Source organism: Salvia splendens, chromosome 9 (genome assembly GCF_004379255.2).
Source record: "Salvia splendens isolate huo1 chromosome 9, SspV2, whole genome shotgun sequence".
Taxonomy (NCBI): Eukaryota; Viridiplantae; Streptophyta; class Magnoliopsida; order Lamiales; family Lamiaceae; genus Salvia; species Salvia splendens.
The window spans coordinates 5,878,562-5,897,190 of record NC_056040.1 but is presented as its reverse complement, the minus strand read 5'-3'; the positions used below and the strand labels follow the sequence as shown (position 1 = coordinate 5,897,190).

The 18,629-nt window shown below is 45.2% G+C and overlaps 2 protein-coding genes across 6 annotated transcripts; one reads left to right on the top strand and one right to left on the bottom strand.

Moving 5' to 3' along the window:
- Positions 1–10,519: 10,519 nt before the first annotated feature.
- On the top strand, positions 10,520–16,223 carry LOC121747926 (protein FAR1-RELATED SEQUENCE 3-like). 5 transcript variants are annotated; one of them, XR_006039374.1, is made up of 7 exons: positions 10,520–10,711; positions 11,172–13,681; positions 13,766–13,849; positions 13,979–14,128; positions 14,477–14,587; positions 15,183–15,260; positions 16,089–16,223. XR_006039374.1 is itself a non-coding variant. In XM_042142090.1 (7 exons), exons 3-6 carry the CDS (start codon positions 11,414–11,416, stop codon positions 14,582–14,584), a joined length of 2,610 nt encoding a protein of 869 aa, XP_041998024.1. In that variant the 5' UTR covers positions 10,520–10,711; positions 11,172–11,322; positions 11,408–11,413; the 3' UTR covers positions 14,585–14,587; positions 15,183–15,632. The 5 variants fall into 5 exon arrangements, 2 of the variants coding, with proteins under 2 accessions (XP_041998024.1, XP_041998023.1); XR_006039375.1 differs by lacking the exon at positions 16,089–16,223 and adding an exon at positions 15,971–16,081; XM_042142090.1 differs by lacking the exon at positions 16,089–16,223 and having other exon boundaries at positions 11,172–11,322; positions 11,408–13,681; positions 15,183–15,632.
- On the bottom strand, positions 15,885–18,629 carry LOC121747928 (calcium and calcium/calmodulin-dependent serine/threonine-protein kinase-like). Its single transcript, XM_042142091.1, has 6 exons — positions 17,848–18,629; positions 17,199–17,253; positions 17,003–17,113; positions 16,577–16,809; positions 16,217–16,481; positions 15,885–16,154 (listed from the first exon to the last, which is right to left on the bottom strand). Exons 1-6 carry the CDS (start codon positions 18,522–18,524, stop codon positions 15,978–15,980), a joined length of 1,518 nt encoding a protein of 505 aa, XP_041998025.1. The 5' UTR covers positions 18,525–18,629; the 3' UTR covers positions 15,885–15,977.

The following is an 18,629-nucleotide window of genomic DNA, read 5'->3' as shown; positions in this document are numbered from 1 at the left end:
GTGAATCACTTCGGAGAAGTGAGTCACTTCGGCATTCTGGATAAAGGCAAGGGGGAGGCTGATGTCAGGGGACGTGCCTTGCGCGTGACTGCATTAAATGCGACAGTAAAATCCGGCCGTTGAATCCTGAAAAGGTGGGATTCGAAACGGTGCGACGATTTTGAAATCTTCGCCGAACCTGATAAATACCTCCTTTCTTCATCATTGAAGCACTTTTGCGACTGCTTCTTCTGCACTCTCTCTTTTTTGCGAAGATTCTCTCTCCGCTTTCAAGAATTTCTTCAGACTTTCTTCACCTTCAAAAAGTAAGAAAAATGTCTTCTTCTTCTTCTTCGGAGTCGGGTAGCGTTAGGAGAGGCGGTAAGGGGTCTTCTGGCCGGAAAGAGTCCGGGGAGAAGACCGTAGAGTATTTCCATAGTATTTTGAGTAAGGATACTGTGATGTCCCTACCCGAAAAATACTTTTTTCCTGGGGGGAAGGCGGTGGTACCTGACGGTGATCATAGGGCTGACTCCCCGCCGGAGGGTTACGCCACCGTGTACGAGGCCTGCTTAGAATGCGGGCTTCGTTTCCCCCTCCCTTCTGCCTTTATAGATTTACTAGATTTTTTTCAGCTTCCTTTAGGCCAGGTGACTCCGAACTCTTGGAGGCACTTGTCGGCCTTTGCTGCCGAACTCCGTAGGTTAGGAAGGGATTTGTCTTTGAAGGCGATCCTTAAATTCTTTCAATTTAAGAGGAAGGGGTCTTGGTTTTACTTGATCCCTGTACAGCCCTTTAGGGCCTTTTGTAAAACGAAGTGGCCGAAGTGGCAAAACCGCTTCTTCTACTATGATAGGACCGCGGCTCCTAGTTTTCCCTGGAGAGGGCCGAAGTCCGTTATCCGTCATCCTCGGCCTGAACCGTTGGACGAGCTCGATGGCGAGCTCAACAAGATTCCCATAGTTAGGAAACAATACACGGAGTCTGAGCTCGTCAAGGGCGACGTCGTGTTCGACATCTCGTCTTCGGACGAAGAGGCCGAGGGTGAGGATTTCTCTTTATCTTTATGCTCTACTGCTTTAGCGAAGAAAACTAACCTTGCTTTCTTGCTTTTTGGCAGTGTACATGCTGAATAAGGCTATCCGAAAGTCCTCCGAGCTTGTGGAGCCGGAGAGGCAGAGAGCCCCTCGCTCGGCGTCTGAAGCCGAGAAGGATCCGAAGAGGCAAAAAACCTCTTCTTCGGATCCGAAAGAGCCGGAGTCGTATTCGGCTAAAGGGAAGGGGAAATTTCATGAGTCCCCAAGAGTGCCGGGGAAAGACCTGGTCATCTCCGAGGTGGTTGCAGACATCCCGGAACACGTCCCTGAGCCTTTTCAATGGCCGACGAATTTTGTGGAGGTAAGCTTTCTGACTTGGCTTCTTTTCCACATTTTTTGATGGCCATTCTGTTGAGTTTTTTCCTTGTTCATCTTCAGAGAGCCAAGCTCGTCTCCGTGGAGCTCTCCAAAGCATCCCACGACTACGAGGAGATGCAGAAGGAGTTGCATCTTGCTCGTAGTCTGGCCGAACAGGCTGAGGCCAAATTTGAGAGGGCCCGAGCTGCTAGGATCTCGGCTCAGGATGAAGCTCGGTCAGCCAAAAACCAGCTCATCATCCTGCGAGAGCAGACGAAGCTCCGGGAGGCTCAGAAGGAGGCAGCCGCCGTGGCTGCCCAGGGGGAGGCTCTCCGTGTTTACACGGAGAAACTCTTTTTGAGCAGCCAGTTCTCGGCTTTTGTCGGTAGTCTGGTAAGGCTAATTACCGATAAGGGCGAGCAGGGGGCCGACGTCGTGCTGCCTCTGTACAGCCGAGAGATAGCAGCTCGGCTTCAGAATCTGCCGCTCCTTGAGGAGCTCGCCTCATCCTCGGTCCTGCTTTCTGCAGACCGAGTCCGGAGTTGTCGAGCTGATCGGGACGAGAACCTGGAGGCTATCTTTGCCTCCGTGGGACCCGTTTCACCCGCTTCGACTTACAACGGAGAGGGTGAGGCCGAGCCGCTGGAGCCGGAGGCCGAAGTCGAGCGGGCCGGGCATCCGGAGAAGGAAGCCGATCAGGAGGCGGAGGCGAGGCCGGCAGGATGCGAGGCCGAGGCTGAGGTAGCTCAGGAGAAAGAAGCTGAACCAGAGCGAGGAGCCGGAGACGAAGCTGGCGGAGTATGATTTCGTCTCCCTTCTCTTACTCTGGTTTCTTCCTTGTAAAATGGCCTTGAAGCCTTCCTAGTGTAAAAAATTTTCCTTGTGAATGAAAAATTCTCTACACTTGTCTTCGTATAGCTTTTCGTACTCGCCTTTACTCCTGTTGTATTTTACTATCTGCTCGGTACAGCTGCCGAACTAATATAGCTGCTTTGTACTCAAGGAGATGGAGATACTTCACTGGAAACGGCTGTACTCTTCGGCTTTAGACGAAGCTGAGAAAAGAGCTATAGCCGATCAGACGAAGAATGACGAGCTTCTGGCTCGTTTAGTGAAGCTGGAGGCCGATAATAAGGACTTAGAGTCCGATAAGAAGGATCTGGAGGCCGAGCTGAATACGACCATTGCTGAGAGGACTGCGTACGAGGATTACATCCGTGTGCGCGGGGGAGTGACCATATCAGATGTTCAGAGTCGAGTTGACGAACTGTGGGAGGAATATCATGTACTCCGGAGGAACAATGCGCTGGAGAGCTCGGCTTGCCAACAAGTTGTGAAATCATTGCGGCGCTGGGCTTCTCGGTACAACATTGTTCTTTCTCGGCGCCCCTCCATAGAAAGATTCCTTCGGCATATCGTGCCAACAGATGCTCGCACTCCAGATCAAACCTCTGGTTCCCTTGTTCAAAATCCTACTCCCAGTCAACAACGAACTCCGGAACAGCCGGAAACGTCAAGACGAGAACGGGCTCAGGAGCAACCGGAATCGTCAAGACAGGGACGGACTGAAATTCGCCGAGGAGTTGTGACTATGAGCGAGCAAGATCAGCAGATGCTTATTGCAGAGACTCTTCATCGCCGAGGTGTTAGGACTTCTCGGGCTCGGGGAAGAGGCGTTGGGTCGAGGATAGCATCTCGTCGACCTGCTTATTCTTCATCTGCTCGGAACAACCGAACTCGGCTTCCAGAGGATTTTGCAGATAGGTGGCTTAACTTCAGCAACCCTGGACAGTAGAATAGTCCTTTGTAATAGCGTAACGCCATTTTGTAGGGTAGCGGAGTTGTATGCCGAACAAGATTTGAAAAATGAAATTTTGTTTTCGCTTCTAACACTGTATTTACAGCTTAGCGAAAAAATTTCATCGTACTTGTCCTCGGTCTTATGAAGTAAACTTCTTTGACCGGACTTGGTCCTTGGTCTTATGAAGTAAACTTCTTTGACCGGACTCGTCTTTGGTCTGATGAAATAAACATCTTTGACCGGACTCGTCTTTGGTCTGATGAAATAAACATCTTTGACCGGACTCGTCTTTGGTCTGATGAAATAAACATCTTTGACCGGACTCGTCTTTGGTCTGATGAAATAAACATCTTTGACCGGACTTGGTTTGTGTTCTAATTTGGCGATTTTTGTCGCCGGGATCGAACTTTCCCTTGTCCTAATTCGGCGAGTTTTATCGCGTGGATCGGACTTTCCCAGTTAACCGAAGTGGTCTTATGCAGTAAACCTCTTTGACTAGACATGGTCGTCCCCGGTCTTATGAGGTAAACTTCTTTGACCGAACTTGGTCGTCCTAATTCGGCGAGGTTTATCGCGTGGATCGGACTTTCCCTTATTGCAGTTCGTTTCAGACGAAGTGCTTATTTCTTAAGCCGAATTGTGGTCTTGTATCTTCCTGAGAAGCTTGGACTCACAATCGTTGGCTTATTGCAGTTCGTTTCAGACGAAGTGCTTGTTAAGCTGAATTGTGGTCTTGTATCCTCCTTGGAAGCTTGGACTCACAATCGTTGGCTTATTGCAGTTCGTTTCAGACGGACTGCTTGTTAAGCTGAATTGCGGTCTTATATCCTCCTTAGAAGCTTGGACTCACAATAGTCTTTAATAATCGATCTAAAAAGGGGATCAGTCTTTAAAGAACGATATACCTTGGTACCATTTGTAAGAGACGACAAGCACATCGAGACAAAACACATAGAGAAAAAATGAAAAAGATGAAAGAAAAAAACTTTAAACTTTTTTTAAAAAACGACAAGTAAAAGGTGCAAGTAAGAAACAAACAAATAAAAACATATACCCCTATGACCGAACTAGACACGAGACGGACTGACCGGACTGTCTCTTACAAGTGGAACTTCTTGAGGTTGGAGATGTGCCATGTTCGGGGTACTTGTTCTCCTGACATGTGAGTCAATTTATAAGACCCTTTGCCGAGGACTTCTGACACCCGATATGGACCCTCCCATGTGGGTTCGAGTTTGCCCAGCTTTTCTGCTCGGCTTACTTCGTTGTTTCTCAAGACGAGATCTCCCACTTGAAATTGAAGCTTTTTCACCCTTTGGTTATAATACCGGGCTACTTGCTCCTTATACTTGGCTGCTTTTATGCACGCCAATTCTCTTCTTTCTTCGGCGAGATCTAGTTCTGCTCTCAGTCCGTCGTCATTCATTTCTGAGGAGAAATTTAGAGTTCGGGGACTGGGTACGCCGATCTCCACCGGAATTACGGCTTCAGTGCCGTACACCAGACTATACGGAGTTTCACCGTTGGAGGTTTTGGGTGTAGTTCGGTAGGACCATAGGACTTGAGGGAGATTTTCTACCCATTGTCCTTTGGCTTGTTCTAACCGAGCTTTTAACCCTTTCACCAGAATCCGGTTCGTTACTTCCGTTTGTCCGTTTGCTTGGGGATGGGAGACCGAAGTGAACCGCTGTTGAATGTTCAGCTCTTGGCACCAATTCTTGAACGTCTTGTCGGTGAACTGAGTCCCATTATCCGAGATGAGGATGTGGGGTATGCCAAATCGGCACACTATGTTCTTCCAGACGAAGTCCAATGCCTTTGAGCTCGTTATCGTAGCTAATGGTTCAGCCTCCACCCACTTCGTGAAGTAGTCCACGGCAACGATAAGGAATTTCATTTGCCGAGGAGCTTGAGGAAGTGGTCCCACTATGTCTATGCCCCATTGCATGAAAGGCCAAGGGCTTTGCATAGTGTATAGATCGGTCTGCGGCATCCTTGGGACATTTGCATGAATTTGGCACTTCGTACACTTCTTGACGAGCTGCACTGCCTCTTGTACCATGGTTGGCCAATAATATCCCCATCTCAGAACTTTTGTAGCTAAAGCTCTGGCTCCGATGTGGCTACCGCACGATCCTTCATGAACTTCTCTGAGGATGTAGTCCGTCTCTTCTGGTCCTACGCACCGCAACAACGGCTGGAGGTAAGACTTTCTAAAGAGGACTCCTTCATGAAGTTCGTACCGAAGTGCTCGGCACGTGATCTTCCGAGCTTCTCTCTTATCCTCGGGCAATTGTCCTTGATCCAGATACCGCAAGATCGGCGTCATCCAGTTCGGCGAGCTGGATACTGAATGTACCTCGGCTTCATCAATGCTTCGATGCATTAATTCTTCCACCTTTGAGCTCGGATCTGAGGCCAACTTACTTAAGGTATCTGCTCGGCTATTTTCCGCTCTGGGAATGCGGATTATCCGAAAATAGGAGAAACTTCGGCTGATGTTTTGCGCTTTGTCCAAATACTTCTTCATTCTCTCGTCACGAGCTTCACTTGTACCCAACATGTGATTTACTATGACTTGTGAATCACAATGGACTTTGAGAGATTTGACGAGCAGACTTTGCGCTAACTGGAGTCCGGCCAGGAGGGCTTCGTACTCGGCTTCATTATTAGTAGTGGGGAATAGAAACCGAAGTGAGTAGGTTACCTCGTGTCCGTCGGGAGCGACAAGTAAAATACCAGCTCCACTTCCCATTTTGTTTGAAGCTCCATCTACGAATCCGCTCCAGCAGTCCGGCGGCTCTACTTCGGATTCCAAGGGCTGTGCTAGCTCGGCATTGGCAGAATTCTTCTGTTCGGCAATAACAGGAATTGCTTGATCGAACTTTGCTTCTGCAAGAAAATCTGCCAAGGCTTGTCCCTTGATGGCTTTCCGAGGTAGATATTCAATTGTGTGCTCTCCCAACTCTATAGCCCACTTGGCGATTCTGCCTGATGCTTCTGGTTTGGTCAACACTTGCCGAAGTGGCAGATCAGTTAAGACGCATACCTTGTGAGCATAGAAGTATGGCCGCAGTCTCCTTGCTGCATTTACTAATGCCAGAGCAATCTTTTCCAGAGGTTGATACCTGGTTTCTGGACCTCTTAATGCTCGGCTTGTAAAATAGATGGGAAGCTGCTTTAGGCCTTCTTCTCGTACAAGCACCGCGCTGATGGTTTGATCCGATGCCGCTAAGTATAAGAATATTACTTCGGCTTCGGTTGGAGCAGAGAGAATAGGAAGCTCGGCTAGGTAACTTTTGAGCTCGTCAAAGGCCTTTTTCTGCTCGGCTCCCCACTCGAACTTTGGTGCCTTTTTCAACACCTTGAAGAACGGCAGTTGCTTTTCGGCTGCTTGGGAAAGGAATCGATTCAGTGCGGCTAGACATCCGGTTAGCCTTTGCACGTCATGTATGGACTTCGGCATTGCCATGTTCTGAACGACTTGAACTTTTGAGGGGTTTGCCTTGAGTCCGTCCTTTGAAACCCAACAACCCAGAAACTTTCCCGAATCTACCAAAAAGGTACACTTTTGGGGATTAAGTTTGAGGTTGGCTTTCTTGAGCACGTTGAGAGTGGACTTGAGGTTGTGCTCGTACTCCGAAGCGCTTTTGCTTTTGACGACTATATCGTCAACATACACTTCGACCTCCTTTCCAATCAGGTGCCGAAAAAGCTTGTCTACCATCCTTTGATAAGTGGCTCCGGCATTCTTTAAACCGAATGGCATCTTTTTAAAAGCGAAAATGCCGAAATCAGTAATGAAGGCCGTTTTTGAAGCGTCAATCTCATCCATTAAGACTTGGTGGTAGCCTTTGTATAAATCAAGAAAACAGAAAATTTCGAAGCCGATCAAAGCTTCTACTTTTTTATCTATGTTCGGAAGGGGATAGCAATCTTTGGGACAGTGCTTATTTAGATCGGTGAAATCTATGCACATCCGCCATCCTCCTTCCTTTTTCTTGATCATGACAGGATTGGCCACCCACGAAGGATACTTCACTTCGAATAACACATCCGCTCTCAGTAATTGGCGGACTTCGTCATGGATGACTTGATTTCTTTCTGCCGCAAAGAGTCTTTGCTTCTGTTTTATAGGCCGGATTGATGGATCAATATTTAACCGATGAGTGATTACCTCAGAGGGCACTCCGGTCATGTCCAACGGAGACCATGCAAAGACATCTTTGTACTCCTTGAGGAGCTGGATGGTCTTTTCTCGGAGTAGAGGCGTTCCCGCGAAACCGATCTTGACCGTTCTGGATGGATCATCTTCGTATAACTGAACGGTCATTGAGTTCGGCTCTGGTGTGACTTCGGTAATTTCGCTTGCCTCTGACTCCGGCTGCTGTGATTGCTATGCTTGATGATGCCGATCTGATTGCTCGGCACTTTTAAGCGCAATCTGCAGACACTCTTTTGCTCTCTTTTGATCACCTCGGATGACCGCTATCCCCCCTTTAGTGGGGAGCTTGATGGTGAGATGATAAGTAGAGCAAACGGCCCGAACTGCGTTGAGCCAGTCTCTTCCCATGATGATGTTGTACGGAGACCGAGCTTTTACCACAAAGAACTCAATCATCGTACTGGAGCTAGTAGGCGCTTTCCCCACCGTGATCGGAAGGCTGATAATACCTTCAGGGCGGGTGTCCTCCTGGGCGAAGCTCTTCAGGGGAAGCGGAGCCGGACTGAGCCGAGCTGGGTCCACTTCTAGTTTGTCGAAGCACTCTTTAAAAAGAATGCTAACCGACGCTCCTGTATCCACAAACACCCTGTGGATTAGTTTGTTTGCCACTCCGGCTTGGATGACAATGGCGTCTTGGTGAGGAGAGATGGCCGGGACGGGATCAGCATCCGAGAACGTAATCACTTCGTCCTGCTTCATCCTTTTATGCGTTGGCTCCTCTCGATTGGAGCCTCTGCGCTCTGACTTCAGGGACGACTTGGTCTTCCCGGCAGGGAGAGCGTCGATAGTCTGGATTACTCCATCATATTGCGGCTCGTCATCGTCTTCGGGATCCGGCTGCCTTTTCGGATCCTGAGGAGCGCAGTTCGCACCTCTCTGCTTTTTATTCTTCTTTGACTGCTTGCTTTGGTATTTTTTCAATGTCCCTGCCTTCACAAGAACATCGATACCTGCAGCCAAGTTTCTGCACTCCTCGGTATCGTGACCGTGGTCTTGATGGTAGGAGCAGTAGTTATCCCGGGGTCGGCGCGCGGCTGATTTCGTCATCCGCTTTGGCTTTTCGAACAGGTCAGAGTGCAGTTCGAAAATTTCCGCTCTCGGCTTGTTCAGCGGTACGAACTGAGCGGGCGGCTTCTCGGGATTGAGACGGGGTCCCAATCTGTCTTGTACCGGAGCCTTTTGAATTCTTTCAAATGGAGTCCGGCGAGGATGCCCCTGATCGCTATGATCGGGCTTCCTTCTGTCTCCTCGGGACGATGAGCTGTCTAACGACCGTTTGCGACGGTCTGCCTCATCGGCCCGGGAGTACTGGTCCGCAATGTCCCACATTTCCTGAGCTGTCTGCGGACCGCACTCAACGAGCTTCCTGTAGAGAGCTCCGGGCAGGATTCCATTTTGGAATGCCGAGATGACAAGCAGATCGTTGAGATCGTCTACTTGCAGGCATTCCTTGTGGAATCTTGTCATAAAGTCGCTGATTTTTTCGTCGCGACCTTGACGAATGGAAAGCAGCTGAGCCGAAGTGATTCGGACTTCCGCTTTCTGAAAGAACCTCCTATGGAATGCATCCATTAGATCTCGGTAAGATCTAATGCTGCCTTGGGGGAGGCTATCGAACCACCTTCTTGCGTTCCCGATGAGCAGCTCGGGAAACAGCTTGCACATGTGGACCTCGTTGAGACCCTGGTTCGCCATGTTATATTGATAGCGTCCCAAGAAATCATGAGGATCCACGAGTCCGTCATAGGTTATCGACGGAGTTCGGTAGTTCTGTGGTAGGGGAGTTCGGGTAATATCGTCCGAGAACGGAGTCCTCAATGCTCCGTACACGGCGAACCCGACATTTCTTCGGTATGGAGGAGATGGAGTTCTCCTGTGATTCCGGTACCGAGGATTCTTTCTCCTGGAAGACATGACACTACTGCGGTAGTGACTGTCTCGTATGGAGGGAGAGGGAGAATCCGCCGTTTTCGTCTCCGGCTGCTTTTGGCTTTTTTGCAGGAAGGTTAAGAATTCCCACAGACGGCGCCAGTGATGAATCCGCGAATTATTGATGATGATGAATGCTCGTAAAAATAAATTACGACACGGAAATTTTACGTGGTTCGATTTACTGAGGTAAATCTACGTCCACGGGGAGAAATGGGGGCAGGTTTGTATTGCTTGATCTGCAAATTACAGCTTACAACACAGACTTGCTATATGATTTTTTCTCTAGAGAGATTCTAACCTCCTCATATCAGATCTAAGTTCTATTTATATATGGAACTAAGATCGTGGCTTGCATCTCCACCCTAAGTCGTGGATGTCGTGTAGGTCATGGCCTAAGATCGTGGATGTAGCGTAGGTCATGGCCTACGATCGTGGCCTGAGTTGACACCACGTGGTAGTGGGTGCGTTGGACATCCTGTATGGGTCCACTAACTCCTTGTTCGGTCGAATACTGAGACCGAACTGCTTTGGTTGCCGATCTTTGAGTAGAGCTTGATGCCGACCTGAGAGCAGAGCTTGATTGGTTGGCTTTTACCGAGCTGTAGGCTGAGGCCGAACTCTTTGGTAATGCCGAACTCATACTCCTGCTTTGGTTGCCGATCTGAGAGTAGAGCTTGATAGGTTGGCTTTTACCGAGCTGTAGGCTGAGGCCGAACTCTTTGGTAATGCCGAACTCATACTCTTCCTTGGGCTTTGGGCTGATGGGCCGTCATTGCTGTTGGGCTTGTTTAGTGCGCACCCCATCAACCACCAATATTATTTTCATTTACGCATATCCATTAAATCGACTACTTGAACCAGGAAAATAAGATACGACCAATTTCCTATTTTATTTTTACAATACATAAATTGGTTAATGTAATATTCTAAATTTCTAATAATGTACATATGAAAATAAAATCTCAAAAAGTACGAAAGCATTATTCGTACGTGTCAATTTGCCAAAAGGTTTTGATTAGTAGTAGCCTAAATTAAAATTGTAATATTAATTTCAACTAATAAAATTAATTTAGCTAAAGAATATAAATCACGATTAAATTTCATAATGGTGAATTAATTAGAATACAAAATCTACTTTTAAAAATCATAAATCATTCGCAGGTATCAATAAAAGCACAAGTAGAGTGTTTTTTAAACAAATAAAGAAACAAAATCGATAATTTCCGACTCCATGGAATTAGTGTCAAGCAATTGAAGAAATCTTCTCACAGATAACAGACAGTAGCCCATTCCCAGAGTGGGCTCGCGCTAGAGAGAGGGGAAATTTTCACGGTGTTGAATGATCGAGGCGTTGCAATTCTCAGAGTGGAAAAAATCCAGGTGACAAATTTTAATTAACATTTTTTGCATTTCACTGCGTGTTGATTGAATGCTCAAGGGAAATGCTTTAACCTATCCTGGACAAATTTGCGTTTCCAATTTGAAAGAAAGATAAATTAAAGCACATTTTGGGCGTTTGAGGGTTTCTTGATCTGTCAAGGATACGATAATTCATCTTGTACCAACAGAACAAATTAATGCCTCTTAGTTACTATTCAATAGTCTGTAAAGAGCTCTGGCGATTAATCGAAGGGGCGATTTGAATTTACTCAATTTTATATGTGGAAACTTTGTTGAGCATGGATATTTGAAATTGATGGGCGAATTTATCTCTCATTGCGGCATGTTCAGATTCATCTGACTGAAAGAGTGAATTGAAGTTTAAGAAATTGTGTATATTAGTATTATATGTCAAGTGGTTAAACCAGTCATAATATTTTAGTCTCCACTTTGCTTGCAGTTCGACAGTATTTTCTTCTGTCTCTTAACATGGAGCCTGGAGGTAGTGCTTTTTGTTGAGCACATACAGAGGAAGGAACTAACAATTGTTATGGTTGAAATTAGTTGCTTTACCTTGGGCCTTTGATCACCCCCTTCCGCTCCCACCACGGGTCAGCATACAGATAAACTAACAAGTGCATTTGAAATTTCTGCTGGTATAATTTGTCTGATGAGATGGGCAATGAAGTTGTGTAGGTAGATATGGAGAAAAAGAAAAAAAGTAGGGGAGCTCCAACCCAACATGGAGATGATGAGGCTGAAAGTTTAAATGGAATTTCTACCAGTGAAGCTGATGCTGCTGGCAATAAGAAACCGTATGTTAATATGGAGTTTGAATCTCAAGAAGCTGCAAGGGAATTTTATGATTCGTATGCCAGGCGAGTGGGCTTTAGCACTCATGTTGGTCAATATACCCGTAATAAGCCTGACGGTCCGATTGTTTCTTGGGAATTTTTCTGCTCCAGCGAGATTTTCAAGAGAAAGAATGTTGAAAGCTGCAATGCCATGCTTCAAGTAGAGAGTAAAGATCCTGACACTTGGGTTGTGACAAAGTTTGTTGAGGATCATAATCATTCTATTTTGAGCCCCGGCAAGGTGCATTCCCACAGACCACACAGGCATTTTGCTGGAACAACAAAGAATGGCGTACCTGAGACATCTGATAACCAAAGCGATGTTATGGTGTCTGTGGATGGAAACCATGTATTTTATGATTCCAATCTTGTCATGGGGAACACATCATCTTTAGGGGCTAATACTGTTGCAAAGAATATGTCTCCTGCAGAAACAATCTCTGTTGGTCGAACTGCATCCTGTGTGGAAACACACCGGACCACTATGAGCTCTGTTCCAGTGATGCCACTGCAGTATGTTCAACCTTCTAGTCGAAGAAGATCTCTAGGAAGAGATGCTCACGACCTTATGACTTATTTCAGGAAAATGCAGGCTGAAAATCCTGGATTTTATTATGCTATACAGCTTGATGACGACAACCGCTTGAGCAATGTTTTCTGGGCTGATGCTAGATCAAGGTCAGCTTATAGTCACTTTGGTGATGCAGTTACTTTTGACACAATGTATAGACCTAACCAGTTTCAGGTCCCGTTTGCTCCTTTCACTGGAGTAAATAATCATGGACAAATGGTTTTATTCGGCTGTGCTCTTCTATTCGATGAATCAGAAGCTTCGTTTGCTTGGGTGTTCAAGACTTGGCTGTCAGCTATGAACAACAGGCCTCCTGTTTCCATAAAAACTGACCAAGATAGGGCCATCAAGGTAGCGGTTAATCAGGTGTTCCCAGAAGCTCGTCATTGCATTTGCAAGTGGCATATCTTAAGAGAAGGCCAAGAAAGATTGGCTCACATATACCTTGCTCGTCCATCTTTTTATGGAGAACTTTATAGCTGCATCAACTTTTCTGAGACAGTTGAGGATTTTGAATCATCATGGAGCTCTATACTTGACAAGTATGATATCCAGAAAAATGAGTGGCTTCAAGCCGTATATAAAGCTAGGAAGCAGTGGGCTCCTGTTTATTTTCGTGACACCTTTTTCGCTGCACTTTCATCAAACCATGGTGTAAGCTCCTTCTTTGATGATTATGTGAACCAGCAGACGACAATACCCATGTTCTTCAAGCAGTACGAACGTGCTTTGGAGAATCTTTTAGAAAGGGAAATAGAAGCAGATTACTACACAATTAGTACAACTCCTGTACTGAAGACACCATCTCCAATGGAACAACAGGCAGCTAATTTATATACAAAAAAGGTTTTTGAAAAGTTTCAAGAAGAACTTGTAGAAACTTTTGTACACACTGCCAATAAGATTGATGGTGATGGTGCAATAAGTAAATTTAGGGTAGCTAAGTATGAGCATGATTACAAGGCTTACAGCGTCATATTAGATGTTGCAGAAATGAATGCAAGTTGCAGTTGCCAAATGTTTGAGTATTCGGGGGTTCTATGTAGACACATATTAACTGTCTTTACTGTCACAAATGTTCTCATGGTTCCGTCTCAGTACATATTAAAGAGGTGGACTCAGGATGCAAGAGCTGGTTTGTTGGACGAGCAAGATACGGGTGTCTGTGTGGAATCACTCACAGTTCGTTTGAATAATCTTTGTCGACAAGCACTAAAGTTTGCAGAGGAAGGAGCCATTGCTGCAGAGACCTACAGTGCAGCTGTTGAGGCATTACAAGAAGGCGTCAGGAAGATTGCCCTGGTGAAAAAAATTGTAGCAAAAAACAAGCCTGCTACATATCAGAGCAGTGGAAATTCCAATGATACTGGTAACAAGAAAGCTTCCGTAACGACCCCTGATATGATCCCATCATTATGGCCCTGGCAGGATGCTTTGCCTAATCGCTTTAATCTTAATGATGCTGGAGTCCAAGCTGCTGATTTGGGCCAGCCAACTTTGGCCCCTTTGGCTATAAATCGTGATGGTGTGCTTGCTGATAACACAGTATGGAATATTATTTGTTTTTAGATTTATCAGTTTTATCTGGGGGTATCTTATGTGCTTTTTCTTATTATTTCTGCATTGTAGGTGGTTCTCACTTGTTTTAATTCCATGACATGGGTTATTGAGAATAAGACCACAACAAATAAAGTGGCTCTTATCAATTTGAAGGTGTGCATTGCTTTGTTAAATATATTCATTTTCTACTTTTTCATCATTTCTAGTCATGAGCTTTCAGGTAGCTCCATTTCTTTGTTTTCATCTTATAATAATACCTTATAATAACTTTGCCCAAGGCAGCTCCAGGATTATGGTAAGGCTCCCTCAGGAGAAACTGAGGTGCAGTTTAGACTTACAAGAACCACGCTGGAGCCAATGTTGAAATCCATGGCTTACATAAGTCAGCAGCTCTCTGCACCAGCTAACAAGGTTGCTGTCATCAATCTAAAGGTGTTTTCTTCTGTCTGGGATCCACTTCTATCAGTCAAAAGTATTATATGAAGCAAGGGTTTCATTTTTCTGATCTTGTGCGGCTCTACTTTACTACTACTCCCCACTTTTCGTACTCTCTTTGATACCACAAAGAGGAGAATTATATTGTCTCCACTTCCACAGTGGGATTTATCTCTTCATCCTCCCCATATGCATGAACAGTATCCCACTTATCCTCCTCCTACCTTACCCCCCTAACGCCCCCTAACACATAAAACAAATAAAAAGGAACCTGTTATGGTTGCAAGTGTTACTTCAGCTGTGTTAATCAGACGGTCGTAGTTAAATCCTATTTTTGCCTTCCAGCTCCAGGATGCCTCCACAACTGGAGAAGCAGAGGTCAAATTTCAAGTTTCAAAAGATACTCTTGGTTCCATGTTAAGGTCAATGGCTTATATCAGACAGCAACTATGACAAGTAAGCCTCTCCCTCTCTCATGCATATATGGGCACGCGACAGTACATCTAAATGCACATCCACACCCCTTTCTCTCATTCAATATCCACACCTTACTTTGAAGCATGTTGAAATAAAGTTGAACTGTTCCTCTAATATAATGATAAATAAAACTATTGCAGTTCTGGTCCCCATCAAACATCCTCAACCCATTGGTTGTTTCCAAACTTCATTTTATTGCATTTTTGTTAGATTTAACCTAATTCTTGGGGTCTGTTTGGTGCGACCATTAATGAGATCACGCACACTCCTATGGCATTCCAAATTTAATCATTTCTTGAACATTAGGTGAAAAGTGGCATTCTATATATTTAGAGGGTATTGTTTAAACATCATAAACTTACCAAAATTTGCAATTATAGCACAACTTAACACTGCAGGTGCACCACCCCCCCTTTCAGTTAAAACATCTGTCCAGATTTTTTCAGCATAACAATATTGTTTTTAGCATGTGTACTTCATCTTATTTGATGTTGAGCCTTCAATTTACTTTATACACATTTTGTGAGGAACTACTCTCTGTCATAATTTGATCGAGGAATTCTGTACCATGCAGCATGCAGTGTGATCATAAAGGCTATTGGAACTTGTCCGAGTTAGAATGCATAAATGTACATGTAGCAGCCAACAAAAGGTTTGTTCACTACTCTTGATGACCTTTTCCAGACATCGTTGTTGGATGACCACTATTTACTCTAGTTACCACTACTACTTATTTTTCATTTCTTCTCTAAACACAATCTGTAGATCACTTTTTCATCTTCCTCATAAGCAGTATCATAGGTTTAGGTTTACTATATTATGTGACTCATTCTTGTATAAGCTACACAGCTTCTGGTAGCCTCACTTTGTTTGTAGATATGAGCGAGATCACACAGTCGCTATTCTTAAGCTTGATACTCCAATGCCAATTGTAGAACGAATGTAGTGGACACAGTAGGAAATAATTTCATAATTATATTCTATATTATGTTGTAGTGGTTGCTCTAAGCTTTTGACAACCAATCAGTATTCTTCTCGTCTATTATTACGTTCTGTGCTTTCGGGTTTAGTAGATTTGTACGGAGGAGATATGTGATTTAACTGTGACAAATATTGCCTTATGCTACTACTAGTGCTATTACCTTGAGCATTTGTTTGATGTGGCATGAGTTATCATTCAATGTTAGTTTTGACCTTCATTAATCATCAAGCATGCATTTGATCATGTGATATATAGTAATTTCTAGAATTTAGGCTCCTTGATTGTGAAAATATGACATTTGAAATTACTCGAAGCGTTGATTAGGACAAAAACAATATAAGGTGAGGAGATTTTTGCTGACAAATGTGTTAATGTGGAAGAACAACCCTAAGCCGGTCGTAGAGATGAGAGAAGTACATCTTGAAGCGCACTGTCTCTCTGCATCGCAGCTTTGAACTCTTCGAATGTAACCTTTCCATCGCTGTTGGCGTCCATCAGGTCGAATATCTCGTCTAGCTTCCCGGGCTCTGTGATATCAACAGGAAGGTACTCGTCGGGCAAAGCCTGGAGAGACACAAGAGATGAGAGTAGCAAGATAAGAGAAGAGAATGGATAGTTAAGTTTACCTTAAGCAGAGACGCTAGCTCTTCCTTGCTAATGCAACCCGAACGGTCTGTATCATACATCTGAAAGCATAGTCGGAGTGCGTCGTCACCTTGTGAGTATTTGAGAGTAGAGAAGCCGGCAATGATCTCTCTCATGTCAACACTCCCATCTCTGTTGTCATCAAACAAATCAAAGATACGCTGAGCTAAAGGGACCAACGACAACATCTCCATCGCTTTCAACACCTCCTCGAACTCACCCAATGTTGCGTTATCACTCGTGCATCTGCATTTAGCCCGAGGAGATGGTCGGATATTTTAGTCACTCGTTATCGAAAGATGGTGAGAAGATGAAAGGAACAATTTGGTTTGTGGCATTACACTTTCTTGAAATTTTCTCTGAGATTTTCTAGCTCCTCTGGCTTAAGATCATAAGACCCCACCAAACTCTTGAGCTTCTTGGTTCTCAAGGAGAAGCTGCTGCTCAGCATGCTGGCCATCGCGGCTGCGCGAAACTTGCGCCTCGCGTTGAAACTCTGCAGCCGCGAGACAATCTCAGCATCCATCTGATCTTGCTTAGCCAGATCACCGGTCACCCAAGGGTGCTGAAGAATCTATATTATTTCGAATAATATAGATAAGTACAAGTTTATCTGTAATATTTTTTAGTTACGACAAAAAATTCACCATAGATTCGAATTTCAGGTTATAACATAAGAATAATCAATTTGTATAGTTTTCTTGCTATTTAATCTGATAATACAATAATTCACACAAAATACCCGATAATGTGTCGATTTACGATACCTCTTGAGCAGTCGGCCTCCGGTTGGGGTCGACGTTGAGAAGACTGGTGATTAGGTGTTTAACCGATGATGAAATGTTCTTCCATGTCTTCTCGTAGAAGTTCAACTGCCCCTGAATATTGATTTCCACACAACATTCAAACTAATTCGGAGAAAGCATATTAGATTTGATTAAAAAACAAGTGTTGGTTGGTTACACTTAGAATCATTTGCTGTTTCTGTCGGTGGGTCTGCGCGATGAAAGGAGGATACCTAATAACCAAAAACTCATTAAATCCAAGAAGAAACTACTATAATAGCCATTTAAACGAAGAACAAATTAATCAAACCAAATCGTTCGGTTCGACTGAGGTGACTTTCTACTTTGGGTGAAATATACTACCATTGAGATTTCCAATCTGAGAAGTTCCTTTTTTTCTTAATCGGACAAATTAATCACATGAAATTATTCAGTTTGAGTGAGTCTACTTTGGGTGAAATATACCATTGAGCTTCCCCATATGGCAAGCTCTTTTTCTAAAAGCCGGATCTGTGAGATGTGTCTCATTAATGAGAGACGCATAAACCAAAGGTATCATGCACAAGCCTTGTGCGTCTCTAAGCTTTATGTGTATCACAAATCCGGCTTTAAAATAAATCTTTCTAGATCGGAAAACTCAATGGCATTTTTCACTAAAAGTAGAAATCTGCCATTTGAGTGATTTCCTTGGTTCACACATAATAACAAAGTTTGTGTTTCTTAAGATTGTACATTCCAATTCACATATTTTCTATGAATTAGGGGTTATGTAACTGAGACAAAGCTTATTATCTCGCTAACCGAATCAAAATTTCGAAAAAACTCACCCGGAGAGTAGAATGTAGAGGATGACACCAAGCGACCAAACATCGCTCTTCGCCGTGACACCGCCGCCCGCCAGCGCCTCCGGCGATACATAATCAATGGAGCCAAACAAGCCAACGACCGGGTCCGTAAAATCCTCGACGGAGCTGAGGCCGAAGTCCATGATCTTCAAGGGCGAGTCGTCCTCCTTGCTCAAGAAGAGGCAGTTCTCGGGCTTCAAGTCCCGGTGCACGATCCCGGCGCGGTGCAGGGCGGCGAGGCCGGCGGCGATCTGGGTGACGACGGCGGCAGCCTCGGCCTCGTTGTAGCGGGGGTGGGAGACGATGCGGTCGAAGAGCTCCCCGCCGGAGCAGAGCTCGAGGATGAGGTGGATGCCGGCGGCGTCCTCGCAGACGTCGTAGAGGTGGATGACGTTGGGGTGGGGGGAGACGGCCTCCACCACGCGCCGCATCACCAGGAGCTCGTTGGTGAGGAGCGCGTCGGAGATGAGGGACTGCTTCGTCGACTTCGGAGAGGTGAAGCGCCGGAGGGTTTTCACGGCCACGTTTTTTTTTATCTTCTTGTTGTTGTTGTTGTTGGATTTCTCGGTGCCTCTTCGGACGACGGAGAAGCCTCCTCTGCCGAGGATTTCGCTGATCTCGTATTCGTCGGAGAGGGATTTTCTGGTTTCTTCTCCCATTATCACTTTGTCTCTTCTCTTTCCAAGCTGTTGAGAAGTCAACAGTGGGGTGATGTGATGTGATGATGCAGGTGAGGTTGAAGAAGGAGTAGATAGTTATGTAGA

Excerpts from the sequence above, each read along its gene's own strand:
- LOC121747926 (XM_042142090.1), top strand. The coding sequence starts at position 11,414 with ATGGAGAAAAAGAAAAAAAGTAGGGGAGCTCCAACCCAACATGGAGAT. Across the intron at positions 13,850-13,978 it reads TGGCTCTTATCAATTTGAAG|CTCCAGGATTATGGTAAGGC; the intron begins GTGTGCATTGCT and ends TGCCCAAGGCAG. Across the intron at positions 14,129-14,476 it reads TTGCTGTCATCAATCTAAAG|CTCCAGGATGCCTCCACAAC; the intron begins GTGTTTTCTTCT and ends TTTGCCTTCCAG.
- LOC121747928 (XM_042142091.1), bottom strand. The coding sequence starts at position 18,524 with ATGGGAGAAGAAACCAGAAAATCCCTCTCCGACGAATACGAGATCAGC. Across the intron at positions 17,254-17,847 it reads CTCTACATTCTACTCTCCGG|GTATCCTCCTTTCATCGCGC; the intron begins GTGAGTTTTTTC and ends TTTGGTTATTAG. Across the intron at positions 17,114-17,198 it reads AACAGCAAATGATTCTAAGT|GGGCAGTTGAACTTCTACGA; the intron begins GTAACCAACCAA and ends ATCAATATTCAG.